General features: G+C 44.6%; 1 protein-coding gene across 2 annotated transcripts in view; it reads right to left on the bottom strand.

Moving 5' to 3' along the window:
* Nucleotides 1-3244: 3244 nt before the first annotated feature.
* The window catches only part of IFT52 (intraflagellar transport 52), a 66785-nt gene continuing 47983 nt past the window's right edge, over nucleotides 3245-22046 (bottom strand). The window contains exons 6-14 of one of the 2 annotated variants that reach the window (XM_088480603.1): nucleotides 17682-17753; nucleotides 17228-17354; nucleotides 16770-16856; nucleotides 14008-14076; nucleotides 13750-13904; nucleotides 13507-13594; nucleotides 6454-6562; nucleotides 3674-3819; nucleotides 3245-3479 (exon numbers count right to left, since the gene is read on the bottom strand). In XM_088480603.1, the coding sequence (XP_088336729.1) occupies nucleotides 3435-3479; nucleotides 3674-3819; nucleotides 6454-6562; nucleotides 13507-13594; nucleotides 13750-13904; nucleotides 14008-14076; nucleotides 16770-16856; nucleotides 17228-17354; nucleotides 17682-17753 (898 nt within the window). In that variant the 3' untranslated portion in view covers nucleotides 3245-3434. Of the gene's footprint in view, nucleotides 3480-3673; nucleotides 3820-6453; nucleotides 6563-13506; nucleotides 13595-13749; nucleotides 13905-14007; nucleotides 14077-16769; nucleotides 16857-17227; nucleotides 17355-17681; nucleotides 17754-22046 lie in introns of those variants that run through there. The other variant, XM_088480604.1, reaches the window with a different exon arrangement.

Genomic DNA, 22046 nt, shown 5'->3' with positions numbered 1-22046 from the left:
GAGTTACACTACTCCTCTCTACTATCTGGAGCTTCTAGTTGTTTGTTATTAGTGTTGGGCGAGTCCAGATGGTACCTTAAGGCCTGTACACACCGGACAATAAAAGTGAATAACGACATCATTCAACGATAGATCATTCACATCGTCGTGTGTATGCCCTGAACGATCGACGAGTGAGCGCTCCCGCATCACAACAACGATATCCCCAGTCGCCTGAACATACAGCTCAACCTGGGAAAATCATTAGCGATGCCATGCTGCCGAATGCAGCATGGCCCCGCTCCCCCTCCAGTAGTGGTCGACATCGGCAAGTGTCGGCCACCGCCGATATCGACTCTTACACACAGTCTAGTGTGTATGAGCCTTTAGGGTACTTGTTTTACCAGTATCTTGCAATATGGGGTTTGTCTCCACAGGCTTTTCTATATCGTACTAGCTACTGTCTGCTCGTTTTCTGAAATTTTGAGGTGTAGTTACCCAAGCTTTTAATTTTACTAAGTGTTTCTTATGCTATGTTGCCTGCTCATTTTACTAAATACCGAACTCTATGGTTTCTTATATATGCTTTTCGGTTTTCCGCTATACACTTGTTCTCATACGTGCCAAATTTTTGTATTGTTACCTGATGCCTTACACATCAGTCATGTCTCATGCAAGTTACACCCAGATAAAAAGAATATGCAAAATTCTATAAACACAATTTCAAAAAAAATTATAAATAAAAAAAATAAAGTTTAGTCTGATAGACACCTTTTCTCTCCCACACTGTGTTTAGAATGGCTTGCATTGTATTAACAATTAATTTCTGTATTTTAGATTGTAAAATTCTTAAATGTCAGCATGTGGGGTTGTATGACTATCGTGTGAGCATGTCTTTTGCTTGTGTAGTGTTAGTTGTGTAATATTGCCTCTATTGCAGACAGCAGGTGTCCCACTGAGTCACAAACTGCTTTTGCAGACAAGTTGGAGCCACACACAGCAGGAGCCTGCAAATGAGCAGAGGACTGGGTGAAGTCCACAAGCAGCTTCTGGTAAGTGGAAAGTCAACTCCAGGTTGGGGTATAGTCTAAGGTACTGCCCATCTGACCACCCCAGCATGGTAATGTTGTAAGGGTTTAAAAAGACACAGAGCAGAGGGATGAGTCTGTCCTGTGATGCAGGGTTACCACTCTGTTTGCACTGGTGGAAAGGCTGTGAAAGTTGGGCAGCAATAGTATCAAGACGTATCTACAGACTTTGCTACTGTAAATAGCTGCCAAAAGCAGGACAACATTGAATTCAGTCCCTATGTGTGTAGACTAGTGAAGTGTGGCTCAAGAAAAACAAAAAACATTAGAAATAAATTATATATATATATATATATATATATATATATAATTTTTTTTTTTTTTTTAATGCTCTATAGAATTCAAGCCTGCGCTGGAAATGCTAGCGCTGGTGGACATTATGGCTGGGAGACCACACAATGAGTTGTCCTGAGCATATCCTAGCCTAATGCAGGTAGAGTCCTTTTCAGGCAAACTCTTTGTTCCAACAACTTTGCCTCAATCAATCTGGCAAAATTTTAAAAGTTTACACTTTACACTAGAAACATGCCCTAATACAGTGTGTATGGTAAGATATGTACACGTAATTAGGCATTTTTTTAAACAAAAAAAAGAAAAGAAAATATGCAGTTTGAACCCAAAAGCGTCTAACTCTAAATGAGCATCAAAATATTTGTTTAACATTATGAATAGGTCCTTTTAATTTTCGTGCAGTTTTATCAATATGTTGATCAAAATTGCAATTCAAAAATTCAATTTCTGTATTACAAAGTAAAAGGTGTATTTTGTAAAAAAAAAACAAAAAAAAAACATGATTGCTTTTATCCAATTATGTAATCAGCAACAAGAAAGATAATCTGTGGGTTCCACTGTTGTATATTCCCATAAAGTTTCATAGATTTTTTGACGTTTTACTGGAGGTAATCATACTTGCAGATAATCTGTCTGGTTTTCTTAATATATTTAACAGGTCCTGAATATGCTCCTCAGTCCTCCCTAGGCCACAAAATTCCTTTTTCTAGCTGAAGGAGAACCTCTAATTTCTAAAAAATAAAATAAAAAAACATTTAATACCTGCCTGTCATTAATACTCAGTGTGTACATGCTCTCCAGCAAGAAGCTGGCACAAAAAGGGGTACGGAACCTGTGAGCACCAGAGGATGTTTAACTTGCATGAAGACATTATGGGCCGTTTTCAATTTGAGGCGAAATGTCAGAATCGGCAAGAATTTATCGCCGATGACGTCATTTTCGCCTATATCAATTATCCCCGTATTCAATTACATTGACTTTTCGCCGATGCGAAAAGGTCAATGTAAAAAAACAGGGATAAGTATTCAAAAAGTGCACAATTGGGGTTTAGGGGTGCAGGCTTAAAAAAAAAAATAGCCTGCACCCCAGGGAATGTCTCCTAAAAAAAATGTCAAAAAAATAAATTAAAAAAACGGGACACCCCAAAAAAAATGAATTTTAAATTTGGGGTGAAAAAAAATACAGACCACACTTCTAAAAAAGCCAAGTTAAATCCAGAGGGGTTCCTTTATATGCGTCACGTGTTTTCTTCAGTGCCGGAGTAGAGGCAGGTGAATTTTTTGAAGCATTTTTAAAAATCACTTTAGGGACTTTAAAATATGCTTGCATCCATTTTCATGTACCCCAAATTTGATGGAAAAAGTTATTTAAAAAAAAAAAAACACACCTAAGTGCTATTCTTCACTTCTTCAATAGCCGCATTTATGCACCTGCCGTGGCTATTACAATCCCCGACTTCCTTCAGCAGGCTAAAATGGGGATACCCATAGTGAACCCCCATGTCTGGACATCTTTAGGGGGAACCCAGGGACATTTCCTGAAAATTCCTGAATTTTTTGCGATACTTACCTTTCAGCCGGCTCCCGTTTTTGCGGCTTCCTACCTGAATACGGGGATAAAGTGGGCACGCGCCCGATACTTTATCCCCGGAAAAGCTGCGATGTTGAGCGAAAAGTCCACCACGGACTTTTCGCTCCCAAATTGAACACCCCCCTATGTGCCTGAGGAATTTTACCCCTGCTATTCCGGCCGTGTTACCACAGTAAAATGCTAGGAACAGCAATGGTAAACCTCAGTACAGGTAGTCCCAGTCTAACACTAATAGACTATGACATGCAACCACAGTACCGCCACAGTGGGCAAAAACCCATGAACCCAGCTTCAAATATTTTATGTATCAATTTAATATGTAGTACAGACCATGTACCTTCACCATACAAATAACATATTTACAATGTTCTACACAAAAAATAGAGAGAAATGCAAACAGTAAAATTGATAAAAATCTGTATAAATATATGAAAGTTGTTTTCTTCTCTTGGATTTTGCGCTGGCATAAGGATTATTGGGCGAGTTTCACCTGCTCTGAAACCCTGTTTCACTTGTGTCCATTTCGTGTTCCTAAAACACAGAAGAACACTGAGTGACATGGAAAACACACAACTAAGCTTCTTATGCAAGACATGCATTGAAATAAGTTGATTGGTGCATTAGAACATTCATAGTTTTAGATCAATAAGAGCAGTGGCATTATAACAGCACACAAAGTAACCTGACAGCAATAACAATAATAATAATAGCTGTGTGCGTTATACCTGATTAAGTTTCTTGAATTCAACGACCTGGAAGAAAATGTGTTCTAGAATATGTTTGGCATCCTGTTCCCCCTTTGGTAGGCTTCCAGTTACCCCCAAGATATCACCACACTTCCGTACATAGAACTCAAGGTCATCTTCCGTGCCTGCATGAAGGGTAGAAAGAGCATATAAGTGACATAATGATCTGAATAATCTATGTGGTTTGGCAGGCTGTAAGGTAATAGTTATGGGATCTCGGTGCTTTGTCATTTTGTGTGAGGCCTGCTTTAAAAAAAAAAAACCTTTTAGACCTAGTGACATATTTATCAGCCAATCAATGGCCAAGTAAGGCGTGCACACAAGCGTCTTCATCTATCTTCACTCTGTTTGGGTTTGACAAAAGAATGTAGGTTGGATTCAATACTGAGAACATCCATCTCAGGAAGAAATGCAGGTACAGCACACACAAGTGATTTGTTTTGGAGGAATATGGATTGAGGAAAAAAGGGATTTGTACTTTCTGTAAAATCCACTTCTTCTAAGCATGTTGGGGAGACACAAAAGGCAACTGCTTTACTTCCCAAGTACAAGAAACAATAAGCACAAACAGCCCTCTCTGCAAAATCTTTGTCAGCTTCTAGCCTCCTCCAGTTTAACAATAACCAAGGCAGGGCAGACAGAAGTTAAGCAATAAAGACATGCCTTGCAGGGCTCTCAAAGAAGGGGGGGGGGGTGTCTGGGATTAGGAACCTCCCGGGGTGGAGTGGGTTAGGGCTATGCTGCGAGGTGGGAGGGGTTAGGGTACTTACCAGTCAGTCAGTCTAGAAATTGAAGATCGGGATGCCGCTGTCGGTCTTCTGACCGAAAGCATCCCGTCCAGCGGTATATCATACCGATTACAAACAAGCACCCTGGCAAAAGGATTTTATAAAGAGTTTTAACTCCCGTAAAGAACATCGCCTCATATACTAAACTTATCCAAAGTTACAAACATAAAAGGGCCACAACATTGCATTGCCGACATATAAGAGGATGAGAAAATGGAATCTTGTTCTTATTAATTTTATGGGCCGTATTCAATTTGAGGCGTTAAATCCGGATCCGCGGTAATTTACCGCCGATGTCATTATCGCATGTTTTGGTTTTACCCCATATTCAATTTCAAAGACTTTCTGCAGGCATGCTGGCACTTGTAGTTCCACTGTAAAACACAATAGTTTTACATTATTTGGCCCCCCCCATTACCTCCATACCCACCAAATCAGGGGTATGGGGAAGAGCCCCGGGCTTCAACATAAGCATGTGGTGCTCAGGAGGGGGGGGGATCCTTCTTTGGGGGGTCCCCGACTCCCGAGATCACCAGCTTGCGCTGACATATTTGGGGTGTTAATGCTTTGGACCTGGAGCCCCGGTGATTGGGTCTCCGGGCTTTGGCATTATACCCCAATCGGTTGGGTCTGGTGCTAGTCTTAAATATAGGTAGAAAAAAAAAAACATGGGGATACCCCTATATTTAAAACCAGAACTGGTCCCTGCAGCCTTGGGTTGGTTTCTAAAGTACGGTGGAACCCTACACATTTTGTTCCCCATATTTTTAGAAACCACCACTGGCTGGCAAGCCTGGGGCTGGTTTGGCTTTTGGGGGGAGACCTTATGTCATTTTTTTTATTTTTTATTTTTACAGGTACAACACAATGGGAATTTTTCGGCAAATATTCCAGGGAACCCCCTAAACATGTGTAGACATGGGGGTACCCATAGTCATCCCCTATTTTTTACTCCTGAAGGAAGTTGGGGTTGCAAATAGCCGTGGCAGGTGCATTTTTGCAGAATTTTAAAAAAATGCGTTTTGGGACTTAAAAATATGCTAGTACCCAATTTCATGTACCCCAAATTTGATGGGACCATTTTTAAAAACAAAAAAAATAAGCTAAATGCTCTTCTGCATCACTTCTTCAAAGTCGGGGAAAAAAAACACCTGCCGCAGCTATTTAAAAACCCGACTTTCTTTTGCAGCCAAAAACGGGGGTACCCATAGTGATCCCCCATGTCTGGACATCTTTAGGGGGGTCCTAAGATTATTTCCCGTACATTCCTGTTTTTTTTAACGCCGATCCAAGTATCGCCGGGTCCTGTTTTGGCCTACTTTCAAATTGAATACTGGGATACGCGGGCACACGCGTGATACTTTAACGCCTACAAAACAGGTGAAGGCAGCGATAAGTCCGGGCCGCGTTAAATTATCGCGGCTCGGCTCAAATTGAGTGCGGGCCTATGTGTCTGACAAATGAGGAAATTAATCTACAGCTGGTACAGAAATATAGACCTTTGTCCATTTTATGTATTAGAGTAATCCTGGCTTCTAACACCCAGGATTGAAAGTTATTCCATCCAAGGACATCTTCAAAAAGATTTTATAGATGCTGTAAAGTATATGTTTAAAGGCTTTATAATAGACTGCTGATAAGCCAGCTTTACCTAGGGTCTAAAACTCCTCTCCCCATGAGAACACAAGAGGACATGCAGTTTTCCGCTCTTTGATTTCACCCAGATTGTGTTTGCTATGTGAGCTTTTATGAAGGTTCTCTAGGTTCTGTAGTACATTAGTCCATTCCTGTATCTTATGGGCTTGCTCTATCTTGCATGTGTGATAACTTTAAAATGACACAAACTGCTAAGGTCTATTGTATACAGGCAAGTAATAACTAGAAGATGATCAGGGGCATACAGCAAATGGATGAAGTCATGTACATCTCATGTGAAGGTATAAGGTAGAAGCATAAGTGCTTGTTACTCACATCGATTCGTGATCTGTGCTAGGCGGGATTTTTCAGAAGAGAAATTCTCATCCAAGTCAAAGAGGTCGAGAGCTGGTGGGGGAAGCTCCCGGAATGAAGGTGGAAACACCTGTTCATGTATATATAAATAGCTATCAGGGATGGTGGGTATGCAATAACTACTGCCTCTAAGTTACAGAAATCCTATACAGCTAAAATCTAGTTTTAGGGTAATAAAATAATTAAATAAAAACGGTCCATTGAAAGATATTTCCAATCTAAGCTGAATGTTCCATTGGGGTGGGTGGGTTTCGAGAAGTAAAATTATGCTGTGGCGAGGCACCTAGTCCAGCAGGTCCCCTGTGTTGATGCACAATATGCAGCCTGTATGGAAAAAGGCCATCTGTGTAAGAGAGTCAAGTAAACTTTTTTCATACAAGCAATGGCTTGTGTACAAATGCTGAATTTCCAGTTTTGGGTGGAATTAGTCTTGAATTCTATAGATAATTCAGTGAGTTTCCTTGTTTTCACATCACAAAAAACAAGAGATATGGTAAGAACTTACCTTTGTTATCTCTGTTTCTACGAAGTCCATAGGGTCCACAGGGTTGACCTTGGGGTATAGCTGGATCTGGATCCATGGGCACCACGCAGTTAAAGCTTTGCTGCTCCCAGGATGCACTTGGGTCCGTCCTCCTCTATACCCCGCCCCGGCCACAGGCACCTCAGTTGGTAAGCAGCTAAGGCCGGAGGAGGAGACTAAACAGAGAGAAGGAAGACTGGAACACACAAGAAACCATACTCACAGAAATGGGAGACGGAAAACCGGTGACCAGCCACACAGCCCATTTGAAGCCAGGTGCGTCAGGGCGGGCGCCCTGTGGACCCTATGGACTTCGTAGAAACAGAGATAACAAAGGTAAGTTCTTACCATATCTCTTGTTTTCTACTTCAGGGTCCATAGGGGGTCCACAGGGTTGACCTTGGGGATGTCCCAAAGCAGTTCAACTAAGGGCGGGGACGCTCCTGTGCTGAAAGGAGTACCCGGCGCCCGAAGGATGCATCCTGAGAGGCGAAGGTGTCAAACGCATAGAACCTCAAAAACGTTTGAATTGAAGACCAAGTGGCCGCCTTACACAGCTGAACAGCGGAGGCGCCACGTCTAGCAGCCCAAGAGGGACCCACAGAACGAGTGGAATGAGCCTTAACAGAGGCTGGCACAGGTAAACCCTCCTGTGCATAAGCCTCACAAATAACGGAACGAAGCCAACGGGCTAACGTTTGCTTGTTGGCAGGCCAACCCCTCTTGTGAAAACCGAAGAGGACAAACAAAGAATCCGACTTCCTAACCGAAGCAGTCCGATCCACATAGATTCTAAGTGCCCGGACTACATCTAAGGAAGCCTCACCAGCTGAAAGATCAGGCGACTGAAAAGCTGGCACAACAAGTTCCTGATTAATGTGGAACTTCGAGACCACTTTGGGCAAAAACTCAGGACGAGTGCGGAGCACCGCTCTGTCCTGATGAAAAATCAGAAAAGGAGGGCGACAGGAAAGCGCCCCCAACTCTGACACCCTCCTGGCAGAAGCAATTGCTAGGAGAAAAACGGTCTTGAACGTCAGCCACTTGAGGTCCACCGCTTCAAGAGGCTCAAAAAGATGACCCTGCAAGACCCGTAGCACCACCGCCAAGTCCCAACGAGCCACAGGAGGCACGAAGGGAGGCTGTATCCTGAGAACACGCTGGAAAAAGGTGTGAACATCCGGTAGTGTAGCAATCCGTCGCTGAAACCACACGGACAATGCAGACACATGAACCTTCAGAGAGGCCAGGCGTAAGCTTAGGTCCAAACCTGATTGAAGGAACTCCAAGATTCTGGAAACCCGGAACACCTGAGGATCATAGTTTCTGGATTCACACCACTGAAAGTAAGTGCGCCACACCCTGTGGTAAATCCGTGCGGAGGCAGGCTTGCGTGCCCTAAGCATGGTACCAATGACCGAACTGGAGAAACCCCTAGACCTCAAGACGGCTGTCTCAAGAGCCACGCCGTCAAAGACAGCCGACCCAGATCCGGGTAAAGGCAGGGCCCTTGAGACAACAGGTCCCGACGCTGAGGAAGAAGGTACGGAGCGTCGATGGAGAGACACCTCAGATCGGAGTACCAAGGACGTCTGGGCCACGCCGGAGCAACCAGCACGAGCGTGCCGCCGTCCTGCTTGAATTTCCGCAGAACCCGAGGAAGTAAGGATATCGGAGGAAACAGATACGCCAGGTGAATCGTCCATTTCACCGACAGCGCGTCTACCAGACTGGCGCCTGCGTCTCTTGTCCTTGACCCGTAAACGGGCAACTTGTGATTGTGACGGGAGGCCATCAAGTCCAGCTCCGGCAGCCCCCACCTGTCCACGAGTAGCTGAAACACCTCTGGGTGAAGCGACCATTCCCCGGGATGCACGTCGTGACGGCTGAGGAAGTCCGCCTCCCAATTGAGGACTCCGGGAATGAAGACTGCCGAGATCGCTGGAATGTGACACTCCGCCCAAGCAAGGATGCGAGACACCTCCGACATTGCTGCCCGACTTCGAGTTCCTCCTTGGTGGTTGATATACGCCACCGTGGTGGCGTTGTCGGACTGCACCTGAACCGGCCGTCCGTAAAGAGCGGGACCGGACGACTGCAGGGCCCGATAAACCGCCCGCAGTTCCAGAATGTTGATGGGAAGAAGAGCTTCTTCCGCAGACCAACGACCCTGAAGTGACAACGAGCCGGTCACTGCCCCCCAACCCCGAAGACTGGCATCCGTTGTCAGCAGGACCCAGTCCGGGATCCAAAAGGGACGCCCCTCGATCAGATGAGCTGTCTGAAGCCACCAAGCCAAAGACTGCCGAACCTCCGGGGACAACACCAGCAACTGAGAGCGGATCCGGTGAGGTAACCAGTTCCATTCCGATAGAATCAGCCCCTGCAGAGGCCGGGAATGGAACTGGGCAAATTCCACCATGTCGAATGTTGACACCATGGAGCCCAAAAACCCTCATAGCCGAATGGACCGACAGGCGGCAACTGCTCAGGCAACTGTGTATCCTCAGCTGCAGGGAGGAGACCTTCTCCGGGGTCAGGAAGATCCTTTGCTGCCGAGAATCCAGCAGGGCTCCCAAATGAACCATCCGCTGAGATGGAATCAGGGAGGACTTTTTCCAATTTATCAGCCACCCGTGCGCTTGCAGGCAAGCGACCGTCAAGTGGAGATGATGAAGCAGTACCTCCGGGGAACTCGCCAGCAACAGGAGGTCGTCCAGATATGGTAGTAGCCGTACATTCTGGTTCCGAAGATGTGCGGCCATGACCGCCATAATCTTCGTGAACACCCTCGGTGCCGTGGAGAGACCAAAGGGTAGCGCCCGGAACTGGTAATGGTGTTGAAGGATAGCGAACCTCAGATACCGCTGGTGCGAAGGTGCTATCGGAACATGGAGGTAGGCGTCCTGGATATCCAGGGAGACCATGTAATCCCCCGGTTCCATTGCCAGAATGATGGAACGTAACGTTTCCATCCTGAACTTGGGAACTCTGAGGAATTTGTTCAGAGACTTCAAGTTGAGGATAGGGCGATGAGAACCATTGGGTTTCCGCACCAGAAACAGAGAAGAATAGAACCCCGTCCCTCGTTGTAATTGAGGAACGGGAACAATGACCCCTGCTGTCAGCAAGGACTCTATAGCTTCCTGAATCTGTAAAGACTTCGTCGTATCCTGAGAAGGACTCGTGCAGAAAAACTGGTGGGGCGGTCTGTGCCGAAAAGACAGGGCGTACCCCTGGGAGACCACTTCTCGAACCCAGGCATCCGTGGTGGTATTGTGCCAGCACTGGGCAAATAGAAGAAGTCGGCCTCCCACTCTGGGGTCCCCCAGAGGGAGGCCCGTCCCATCAGGCAGAAGGTTTATCTTCCTGCTTGGAAGAAGGGCGCCTGGCACTCCAGGGCTGCTTCTTGGGCTTAGAAGCGGCCTTGGTCGTCGACTGCCTCGGGAAGGACTGACCTTTTGCCTTGCCCTGAACCCGAAAGGACCGAAAAGCAGAGTTCCGTACCTTGGTAGGAGCAGAAGCCGAAGGGAGGAAGGCTGATTTAGACTTAGCCAGAGTGTCCACAATTTTGTCCAAGTCTGGACCAAAAAGCAACTCCCCATTAAAAGGTAAGGGCTCCAGTCCCTTTTTGGAGTCAGCGTCAGCTCTCCAAGACCTCAGCCACAAAGACCGACGCGCCGACACAGCTGCAGCCGACACCCGAGAGGTTAGCAGGCTTGCGTCTAACGATGCCTCCCCAATGTAGGAAGCCGCATCCCTCATTTGACCTATCAACGCTCTCTGGATCTCCGGAGCATCTTCCGGAAAGGTATCCTCCAAAGCATTGGCCCAGCTCTCTATGGCCTTAGCCACCCAAGAGATGGCCATGGACGGACGGGCCACCGCCCCCGAGAGAGAGTAAATAGACTTCAAACAAGTCTCCACCTTCCTGTCCGTGGGATCCTTCAGGGAGGAGATCGACGGCAAAGGCAGCGTAGCGCTTTTAATTAAGCGGGTAACGTGGGAATCCACCGCTGGAGGAGTTTCCCACTTCCTGCAATGAGCCTCCGGAAACGGATAGTTCGAAGCCAACCGCTTCTGCGGTTGGAACCTCTTGCTGGGCAACTGCCAGGCCCCTGCCATATGATCCATCAATTGATCGGACAGGGGAAAAACTGTCGAAGCTACCTTGGCCTTTTTAAAATTAGGGTATTTTGACCTGGGGGCGGGCACATCCTCAATGTGAAGGATGGCCCGCACCGCCCTAACCAATGCCGGCACATTAATGGAAGACTTAGCCTCCATCTCCTGGGCCCCGGCATCAGAGTCAGAGTCTTCATGGATCTCCCCGTCATCCGAAGACACGTCCGTGTCCGTGAACTGAGCCGCCGGTGAAGCCGGAACGGAACGCTTGGACGCCCGTGGGGGCAAATCACTGTGCAACATATGCTGAAAAGCCGAGGACGAAGCCGCCAGACTCTGAACAGAGCTGGAGAGGACGTCCACCCAAGGCGGGGGTACTGCCTGAGGATACCCCTGAAAAGGTACCATCGACTGCTGCGGCACGGTGGGGGTTTGCACGTATACCGGCAAACCCGCATAAGGACCCACAGTCTGAGACCCGGGAGGAGACTGCACCAGACGAGTCACACCCGGGGAACGGGGCATGGTAGGCTGGGGCAACGCCCTAGAAGGGGCCGCAGTCGGGACCGCAAGTCGGTCCGCGATTGACGCCAGCACTTGCGTAAACATTGCCCACGGAGGATCCTGCGCCACCGGGGGTTTAGAGGGTCCAGGTACCAACTGGCACCGCCCGCACAGACCGTCCTCAGACAATTCTGCCCCGTCAACCCCTGCCGAACAGCGTCGGCAGGAAAACAACACAGGAGCCTCGGAGCGCTCATTCCCCTCATCAGACATGACACAAACTTTTTTGCAAAAAAAGTGTCTCACCGAAACGAGGAAAAGCGTATAACACCCACGCACTCCCAAGTATGCAACCCAAACAGCCCACAAACTGGTACTGAGGAGCACACCGCAGTATGTGACGGACCTCACAAATACGTAGATTTATATAAGTGAGGTACACAGAAAGAACACCCCTCCCCCACGCACCTGCGGGCCGTAGGAGAAGGAAAGGGATAGGTAAAAAGCTGACAGTAAGTAGAAAATAAGCACAGACAGCAGCACTAGCAAAAGTCACATACCATGCAGAGATATTACTCACTGCACCTTCCGCTACAATCAACCTCCCAGATTCAGTGTCTGGGAGGGCTATAGCGCTGCGAACACTGTCCTTTGCAGGGGGAGAGGTACACAGGGGGACTGGTCCACTGGAAGCCTGCCTGGGAGCTCTGCGATGCTGCCTGAGGAAGATGGCCGCCGGAGAGCTCTGAGGAGGAGTGGCCAGGAGATTACAGCCCAGCGACGCCAGCACACATGAGAGAAGGCGCGCTGGGCAGAGGGGAGGAGCGCTGAAGCAGGGAAGGCTGCCTCCCCTGCTAGTACTAAACCCCCGGGGAAGCCGGTTCCCCGCCGGTACTTACACCCCGGGGGCCAGCGGACACGCGGGGTATGCCTGAAGAGGGGGAGCCCGCCGCCGCTACTAGCGCCGCCGGTCTGTCCCCAGAGACCGGCGGCATGAAGACTGCATTATCCCCGCAAGCAGCGCTGACAGCGGCTTACCTGGCCCCTTCAGTCCGGCAGCAGTCCTTGGGTGGTCCCGGAGCCACGCTAGCACTGACTCCGGGGTCCCGCTGCGATCCCCGGATCAGAACCGGCGTCGCAGCGCCAGCGGGGCTGTTGGAGCGGCAGCATAGACGTTCAGATGGACAGTCTGATGCTGCCGCTCTGAAGACAGTAAAAATAAAATAATAAAATCTTCTTTTTTTTTTTTTTTATAAAATAAAGAATAAAGCTTAGGGGCTGCTTATGCAGCCCCACTGCGCAGGGTGACCCGACTCCGGCCGGGCACCAACTAAAACTGAGGTGCCTGTGGCCGGGGCGGGGTATAGAGGAGGACGGACCCAAGTGCATCCTGGGAGCAGCAAAGCTTTAACTGCGTGGTGCCCATGGATCCAGATCCAGCTATACCCCAAGGTCAACCCTGTGGACCCCCTATGGACCCTGAAGTAGAAAGTGTCAATACTCAACTGGAAAGGTTTACCAAAGTATATGTATCCACTGATAAGTGCGTACATTATATATAGAAAAACCATTACCAATAATTACACGTAATCTGTTGGTTGACTCTTGAGAATGCTTTGATAACTCATCAGATCAACCCTGCATAATATATACTGTAGCTGACTCCCATTTGTAGCAATTAATGCAATCATGTTACAGAAACCATTTTAGTAAGTGCAAACCTGCCAACATCCTCTGTATTTAATAAGCAAGAGTGATGTGGCTTTGCAGAATAACCAACAGCAACGCTGCTTCCATGAAAATCAGGGAATAAAAAGGTATCCTGACAGATCAATCCTAAAAGGTACCCACAGACTACTTACAGCAGGTTGTAGAGCAAGGAGGGGAGTCTCAAACTGCGGCTGGATAAGCTGTAGAGTCTCATGCTTCACATTGAGCTGCTCATATGCTCTAGAACATTAGAGGAAACTGTGTCAGAGGCAAGAATCCACTGATTTAAATAGAAAGGAGAGGTATGAAGAGTGCACATATTGGAGGACAATGGGCAGACAGTCACACATAAAATTACAGTATAATCAATAAATGGGAGAGGGAAGGTCACTCACTTTATGACTTTGGATAGAGATGAAGTTTCCAGCTGATAGATGCTCATGTCAAACAGTGTAGTGAAATCCCGAGGGTTTTCATCCCCTTCCTGCAGACAGACCCGCAGGTGCTGGGATAGGTTGTTGGTGTCAGGAAGCATGGTGTAATCTGAAATCTGGATGTATGAGAGGGCTCAGCATAACAATTGTCAGAAATTATCCCATACTTCTATTACTAAATCCCCTCAGCTGACATGAGCTAGGTTCCCCCACACTCACCTCAGGGGCCTCTGCATCAATTTGGTTTAGCTTCAGGTCATTAGTAGTGAGCCACTGCATGAGCACATCCTGTTACAGAACAAGAAATCAGACAAAGAAATCAGGTGCCTATGGAGTTTCTGATGAATCACATGTTCCTTCACATTTAGGGTCAGCGAATCGGAACGTCACATTGAAAGGGAACCAACAATGTGTGCACTTCTATTGGATTTCTTATTAAAATGAAAAAAGGTATGCAAGTTCACTTATTGAGAGCAGGTCCACCTCCATACTTAGGCATCTCCATTCGAAACCTAAGACATAGCCTAATTTTCAGAAAGTGGTGATGGCTGCACACAGAATTATGCTGTATTATTTCTGGTGGTTATATGGTCACAGATTATAGTTCAAACTGGCTAATTTGTTGTGGGATAGCCATTACTCTTAATGTGGTCACAGTGTGCCTTTATTGCTTATGTGATTAATAGAACAACAACTATGTAACAATGAGATAAACATGCATCTAACTTATATCGGCTTCATTACTGTTCCTTCACAAATTGTTTCATATTAGAGACCTAGTGAAACAAGCAATGCAACCTACAAATAATGGGTGATTGGAGGGGGCCCATGGGCATATTGATAACTTCACTTCTACAATTTACAGTATCAGAAGTACTGTAGGAAACGGGTCATTTAACAGAATCCAGATTCACTGGATATCTGTCTACACACAAGGCAGACCACCAGGATTGTAATTTAGAAATCTTAATACAGTTTTATGTTAATACCTTAGAGTTTTGTATAAGCACTATTCTGTCTAATAACATAAAGAGGGGAAAATTAAATTAGATGCGGTAAAACAATACGTTTTTTTCGTGAGAAAATATATTGGACCCCTTTCTGGAACAAACCATTTTTGCATATATTTGATGATTTTAGAAAAATAAGGGAAATCTGCCTGTACCCCAAAAACAACGGTAAACTAAGATAAGGAAATGGTCTAGAAGTGTGTTAGTGGCCAGAGTTAAAGGTTTTGGGGTTCTTAAATGGTGTTAACTGGCTGTTATAAGCAGTTTTCTAAAACAGAGAAAAAAAAAGATGGAAAGCAATATTTTTTTATTTTTTTAAAAAAAATAAATGCTGTAGTTATATTAGGGGTACATTAAAATGTGTGGAAGTATATTTTTGTGTTTCATTTTAGTGAACTTTTAAAAAAATATGTTAAAAATACACTAGTCACCGCCTCCTGCAATGTTTGAAAACACCCATCCATACAGCCCCCCAAAATACCTATCCCACTTCTTTAAAGTTTAAACCCATTTTTCAGCACTTTTTTTCACCCCAAAACTGACATGTCATTATTGGCCAAATTAAGCAATTAAAAAAAATATTTTTGCCTAATTAGTCATTAAAGGGGCGTGCCCAAGGGGTTCTGAAGCAAGTCCAGATATTTTTATCCAAAAATAGGGATTTTTTCTTAAAGTTTTCACCTGTTCCAGGGTCCCGGAAAAAAACTTGTGTAAAGTTAAAAACTGAGATTACGCCATGCGAAAAATCCCCGGAATCTGAGATGCCAGATAACTTTACAGGAAAAAAGCCGTTTAACGCCAGTTTAGGGCTTATCGCAGCTAGTTGAATCCGGCCCACAGTGTATTAACCCCATATGTCAAATGTGGTATACAACAAATCTCCCATATGATTAGGAGAATAAGCCACTGGGGTACAAATACGCTCTACTTGGGAATCTACTGCCTGTGCAAAATGCAGACTAAAGGAGCAATTTACATACGATGCGATCTCGTATGCAATTGAACTTTCTCCGGCAGCTGAGGTGAACGACGTGCAGCAAAAGCTGCACGATGTTCACCCAATCTATCGTGCAAGATCTAATGATTTGCATAATCATTAGATAGAGTGCCATATGACACAGATGCATGTAGCAGGTTTTTTATACCGCAGCAGCACAGACAGGTCTCACTGACCCGTCCGTGCTCTGTGTCAATGATACAGATGGAAGTAGCACGGATCTCCTGGTCCGTGTGTGTATCTGTGTCATTGAAATACTCACCAGCACAGACGGGTCTCACTGACCCGTCCGTGCTTCTGTGTCACTGACACAGATGCATGTAGCACGGATCTCCCTGGTCCGTGATCGTGCATGATGTGCACAAACACCGTACGATGTTTGTCACATCGTACACAATAGGTCGAAATCTTACTGCAAATTCAGTTGATCTACGATGCCAATACACAACGTCGGGGACGCGCATCGTGATCATACTGGAATACACCATTTTTTACAAGATTGGTTGTTACGAATGATCGAAAACGGCCAAATCATGTAAAAAAAAAAAATAACTAAATAAAATTGCACGGTGTATGGGCACCGTATTACTATATCACAGATTGTGGAATCTCATAAGCAGTAAGAGGGCGCATAACCATAAGCAATCCTAATCTGCATTTAGCTGTCCTTTGTAACTGACCCCATCTATGCTTTTCTTTAACACCCTATAAACCTATTCCGAGAAGTCCACTCTGTGATTTTAAACTGGATGCAATATAAAAGGACAAACAGCACAAGCACTCATTGGTCAGTGAGATTAATATGCCTTCACTGTGATGAACAACAATTTAAATAAAAAAATAAAAAAGTTACTTATTTGCTTACGAGTTACTCTACAATGATAAGTAGATCACATAAATTCTGCAATACATAACAATGATGTATATTTATTTTGCTGGTTACAAAAAAGTGGGAGGAAGCAAAAGCAACTCACCAGGATCTTTGTGTTTTCTTCCTTGTCCAGATATTGATCATTAAACATGTGACAGGATCCCACCACGGCCAGTTTTCCTCCATTTGCCTGAAGAAAATACAGTTTTCATTAATTATCCAGTGGCATGAGCAGAGAACTACCTCACTCTACGCACTAAATAGAGCAAGCAGCTGCCTATCAAACAAGTCAAAAGGTAGAATTGGTTAAAAAAAAGCAATTAATAATAATGTACCAAAGACACATAGTCTACCTGTAAATGTAAACCAACATAAAGTAATAATCTTTATTTAAAAAATAAAATTGTCCTCTCTAAACTTTAGTATTAGATATACAGCTGTTCCAGTAGCAGACAATGCAGAGCAAGTGGACATAATGTAAACACAGTGCAATAGGTCTACAATCAGAAACAAAATTAGTAAATAATACATTGTTTTTTATTGAAATAGCCACTTTATTACCTTGGAATGGTGGAAAGCAAGGATTGGTCTGTTCAGGGGGAAGCAAACTGATCCTGTAGACAAAATAGCCACTGCTGGCTTCATAACATTAAGGGTGGCCCCAAAGGGGTAAACGAATGTCAGGCCCCTGTAATGGTGAAGAAAGGGAACAGGAGTGGATAGAGCGATTATACTGAATATTGTAGTGCACATAATAGGTCATTTGAAAATAGGTGCACAGAGGGGCATTGTAGGTATGTGACGCATGAATCGGGAAAGTGGAGTTAAATGAAGTAACCAAGAGGACAAAAAAAAAAAAAAATGATTAGACAAAGAACTCAGTTAAATATGAGGCAAGGATATGTTTGTTGCTCAATAAACAAATCCTTCTAATGTAGCTTGCGGTGTACTGGGTAGACACTTCCCTGCCCTTCTTACAAAAGACATTTTAGCTTTCTCTTGCCATAGGACTCACTGTGAATTGTTTCCTGCACTCTCATCATCCATTACTGCAGATATGTTCTTCCCAGCCGCTCTACTGATCTCTCTGTTACAAGAAAGAACATAAACCATCATTTAGCCAGCAAAATTCACCATTATCTTACTGATCCAATACTGATACTTAATGAAAGTGTCCCTGCCACTCAGATTTTAACCCAAATCAGTGTTTTTAAATCAAAAAAGTTTTGATGGTTTGAAAACAGAGCAACGTGGATTGTGTGATTACATTTTAATTCCTCCTTTCCACTATAGGTGGGAATTTAGTTAGACTCGCTAATTTACACAGGTGAAAAAGGGAGGGAGCCTCGGGCTTAATCACCTGAAGCTATTCAATTAGACTCCCAAGTGTCAAAAAGGGGGCGTTAAGTTCAGTTAACGGACATTAACGTATAGAGTCCATGAAAAGTTAATGGATGATTGTGTTAACTGCATACCATTTGGGATTTCTGTTCGGGTCTCATGAGACCCTAAAAGAAGTCCCTGTTAAGACAGGCTGATTTACTAGCCCCCTGCAATCAATTAGCACCCATTAACTTAACAGGGCTAACAGAATTCTGCCCATATTCTCTCTTTTTAACCACTTAACTGACAATTTTTTTTCAAAAAACCGCTCCAAAATTGTCGGGTTTTTTTAAGAGTGAATTAGGTCAAGAACACCTTTTTAAAACTTATCCAACACTATTTTGTAAAAAAAATGTTTTTTTTAAACGCCGTGTACCATATAAATGGCAATTTTTATGGTATATAGTAGTGATGGCCATCAATAGAAACAATCGATGGTAACATCAATTGATACCACAGCTGCCGATGTTTCCTTAACATCGGTTGGGGGACTGCCATGTGTATGTATGTATGTGTGTGTGTGTGTGTGTGTGTGTGTGTGTGTGTGTGTGTGTGTGTGTGTATGTATGTATGTGTATATATATATATATATATTTATATGTGTGTATATGTATGTGTGTGTGTATATATATATAATTTTGTTTTTTTTGAAGGTATGGTATTGTATTAGGGGTGGAGCTAGAAGTTCCACCTCACTCTAGCAGGGCTGGGGGAGGGAGAGGACTGCAGGCTGATCCTTGCAGTGGGGTGGGGGGGCCATCGGGCTGCCACTCGCAGCAGGGCAGGGGGTGGAGGGAGTCTGACAGCGCTGAGCGCTGTGTTATTTATTTTCTCGGCGGCTGCTCTGATCTTTGCAGCCGCCGGGTGTGGGGAGTCCCGCTATGCTGCCGCTTGCAGCTCCGAAAGTGTGCTGTTAGGGTGTGGGAGTTGCGGGCGCCGGGCTCTAGCAGGGCTGGGGTAGGGAGAGGAGGCTCACGGGGATTATTGAAAAGTGCGGAGGGACCGGGAGGTCCCTCCTAGCTAGGCGGCTGCTAGAAGATCATCTTCCAGCAGCCGCCCACTGAGCTTTTCTGACTGGTCGTATCAGATACGACCATGTCAGGGAAAGCCCAGTCTGGTATGGTCGTATCTGATACGACCATGCCAGGCAAGTGGTTAAACTACCAACCTACACTAAAGCTGGCCATACACCAGACCAACTTTCCTCCAACCATCCAACTAGTTGGTTGGTTGGAATGAAAATCCGGTAATCAACCATTTGCTCCCAAACACCGGAAAACGGACGAAAGCTGTTGTTTAGACAAGTTGTTTAAATCAAAACAGATTTAACCAACTTGCCTGAACGACCTTTTTTTTTTTCCTGGTGTTTAGGAGCAAATTGCCGATTGTCATTTGCTCCCATACATTACCGGATTTTCATTCCAACCAACCAACTAGTTGGATGGTTGGAGGAAAGTTGGTCTGGTCAATGGCCAGCTTTAGTAATTATAACGTGTTGGGTTATAAGTTACACATATAAAGTTGCTTTTGATTTAGGTTAGACATCAGTTATACAAATGTTATCCAGTATTAGACATTTGCCATGATTCCGGTTTAGCCATTTGCTTTGTATTTTTCTCTATGCACTTTGTCGAAGTCAGAAAATATTTAAATACACTACAAAATAACCCATATCCCAGACATTAACATTAACTGTCATATTCTCATGACATATTTCAAAAAAACCATAACCTGTGAGTATTTCTGTGATCTATATACATATACCACTTTCTTTTAAGGAACCTTATTCCATTCTATTGAAGTAACAAGTTACAAGGTTTCATAAACAATAAGGCTTGTTGTGCCCCCCAGCAGACACGGTGTTATAAAAGGTGGTATTTATTAATCAGTTATCCTCCTTTGGTTGTGTTTGATGTGTAAATGGGTATGTCATGTCTGGGGTCTTAATACCAATATATACGACCTCTTGTCTGTTGTTGTCATGGCTCCTCTTTTGACCCATACTGGACAATGGACATGTCAGTTTAGGATTGCCAAGAGTACAATACGTTGATCCTGATTAGAATGGTAGGCATACACCTATGCATACCACTGTATGTGTGCATTTTAAATGATCTAAGCTGTAAAAACCTGTTTCTTATAACAATGACCCATAGTCTCAGTGTAAAACATACCTCTACATGCATGCTACTAAACATTTATACAGTCAAACCTATTTAATATATTTCTCACTTTAAAATATATATGTGCAGTGTATCTAAAGTAACAATTAATGATGTTTTCAATTTAGACAATGTCTCTCATCACTCATATTCCTAAGGTATATTTTATTTTACAATTTATTGCCAGCTAGCTGCCATGACAAGTTCCCCCTTGTGGCCGTGAGAGATTAATTTGATTGGCCACACATTAATCTAACAAAATTGTTCCCAATACATTTTTAGGCATTTCTTGTAACCAAATTTTCCTTTCATAATCATTATTTTACTATAACCATTGTACCACTGTAATGGTTGCATATTTCCTCTGCGATAACACCAAAAAAATACAAATATAAATTTAAGAGAAGAAAACCAGCTATACATAGTCCAGGAACGGAATCACATATTAACATTGTGTTTGGGGTTTAAATGTACAGAATTGTGTTAGCAGTAATCCGGTGATTGCGAATAGATTGTCGCACATTGCGGCAAGCAGATATTAGCAATGCCAAATTTATGTTTAATATAGCATATAACAATGGTTGATTTGAGCTAGCTTTTTGGAGGGAACCCAGAGGTGAACATCTGTAACGACAACAACCTAAGACTAGGCATCGCCCACTGTTCGAACCAACCAATGACCCCCAGTGAACTGGAAACGTCCCGTCCCTGGACCAATGGAAGGAGACACAACTTGCCATTATACACACCCATAATTTAACTGTATAAAAGAAGGCTCCCTTGATCCAGAGTCCAGTAGCTGTATTCTACCAGTCATCTGGTGACGACTGAACTCTGGATCCAGGGCGCGAATGCGAACGTATGTATACTGGTTTGTAACGCTAACCTGTTTTCTTGAACTGTATTGTACCACTGTATAACGTGTAATAATGTTATATATATTGTGCGTTGGACCACAGAAACTGGTGTGTGTGTGTTCACTTGCTTTCACATAAGGTTATTATTCTGTGAGATATATATATATATTTATTGCACTGTAATTCACATTGTATTTTGATATGAATATAGCAACTATTATGCCTACTGTTGGTGTTCCAATAAAGGAAGGTACTGCGCGTATGCATCACACGTTGCGTACACTGTGCATTCACATTTGCGTATCGCCATACGCAAGATGCGTCCACATGGCGTCAACAGCCGTAGAGAGATTTAAAGTAGGAATTCACAACTTATACCATGTGATATATGTATATGTTTTGTAAATTCTATGTTCTTGGGCAGCCCCACAGCGCGCTACCCAAGAAGTCCCCACTGACCAGGTGGAATGAGCAGTCACCATGGCAGGAGTAGGAAGGTTCGCCAAAGAGTAAGCCTGGAAAATGGTGAAGCAGAGCCAGCTGGCCAAGGTCAGCTTAGTAGCCGGCCACCCTCTCTTATGAACGTCATATAAAAGACGAACAGAGAATGTGACTTGCGAATATCTCTGGTTCATTTGACACAAAGCCGGAGAGCTCTTACCACATCCAAGGAAGAATCCATAGTCGGGAAAGCAGGTACCACAATTTCTTGATTTATGTGGAAGCGGGATACCACCTTGGGAAGGTAGCCCAGGCGAGTTCACAGCACAGCCCTGTCAGAATGGAAAATAAGGAACGGAGAGTGATCTGATTAATTTGAGCACTCTGACAAACCTCCGGGTAACAGCTCAAAGGAAGATGACTGGAGAGCTCTGAGAACTAGAGACAGGTCCCGAGGAGACACGAACGGTTGCTGAACATAGAGAACTCCATGGAAAAAAAGTTTGCACGTCCAGGAGCAGTGCCATCTGCCTTTGA

The sequence above is a fragment of the Taudactylus pleione genome, unplaced genomic scaffold (assembly GCF_031769625.1).
Source record: "Taudactylus pleione unplaced genomic scaffold, aTauple2 ptg000256l, whole genome shotgun sequence".
NCBI lineage: Eukaryota > Metazoa > Chordata > Amphibia > Anura > Myobatrachidae > Taudactylus > Taudactylus pleione.
The sequence above is the reverse complement of the archived record's forward strand: the minus strand, read 5'-3'. Positions and strand labels throughout refer to the sequence as shown.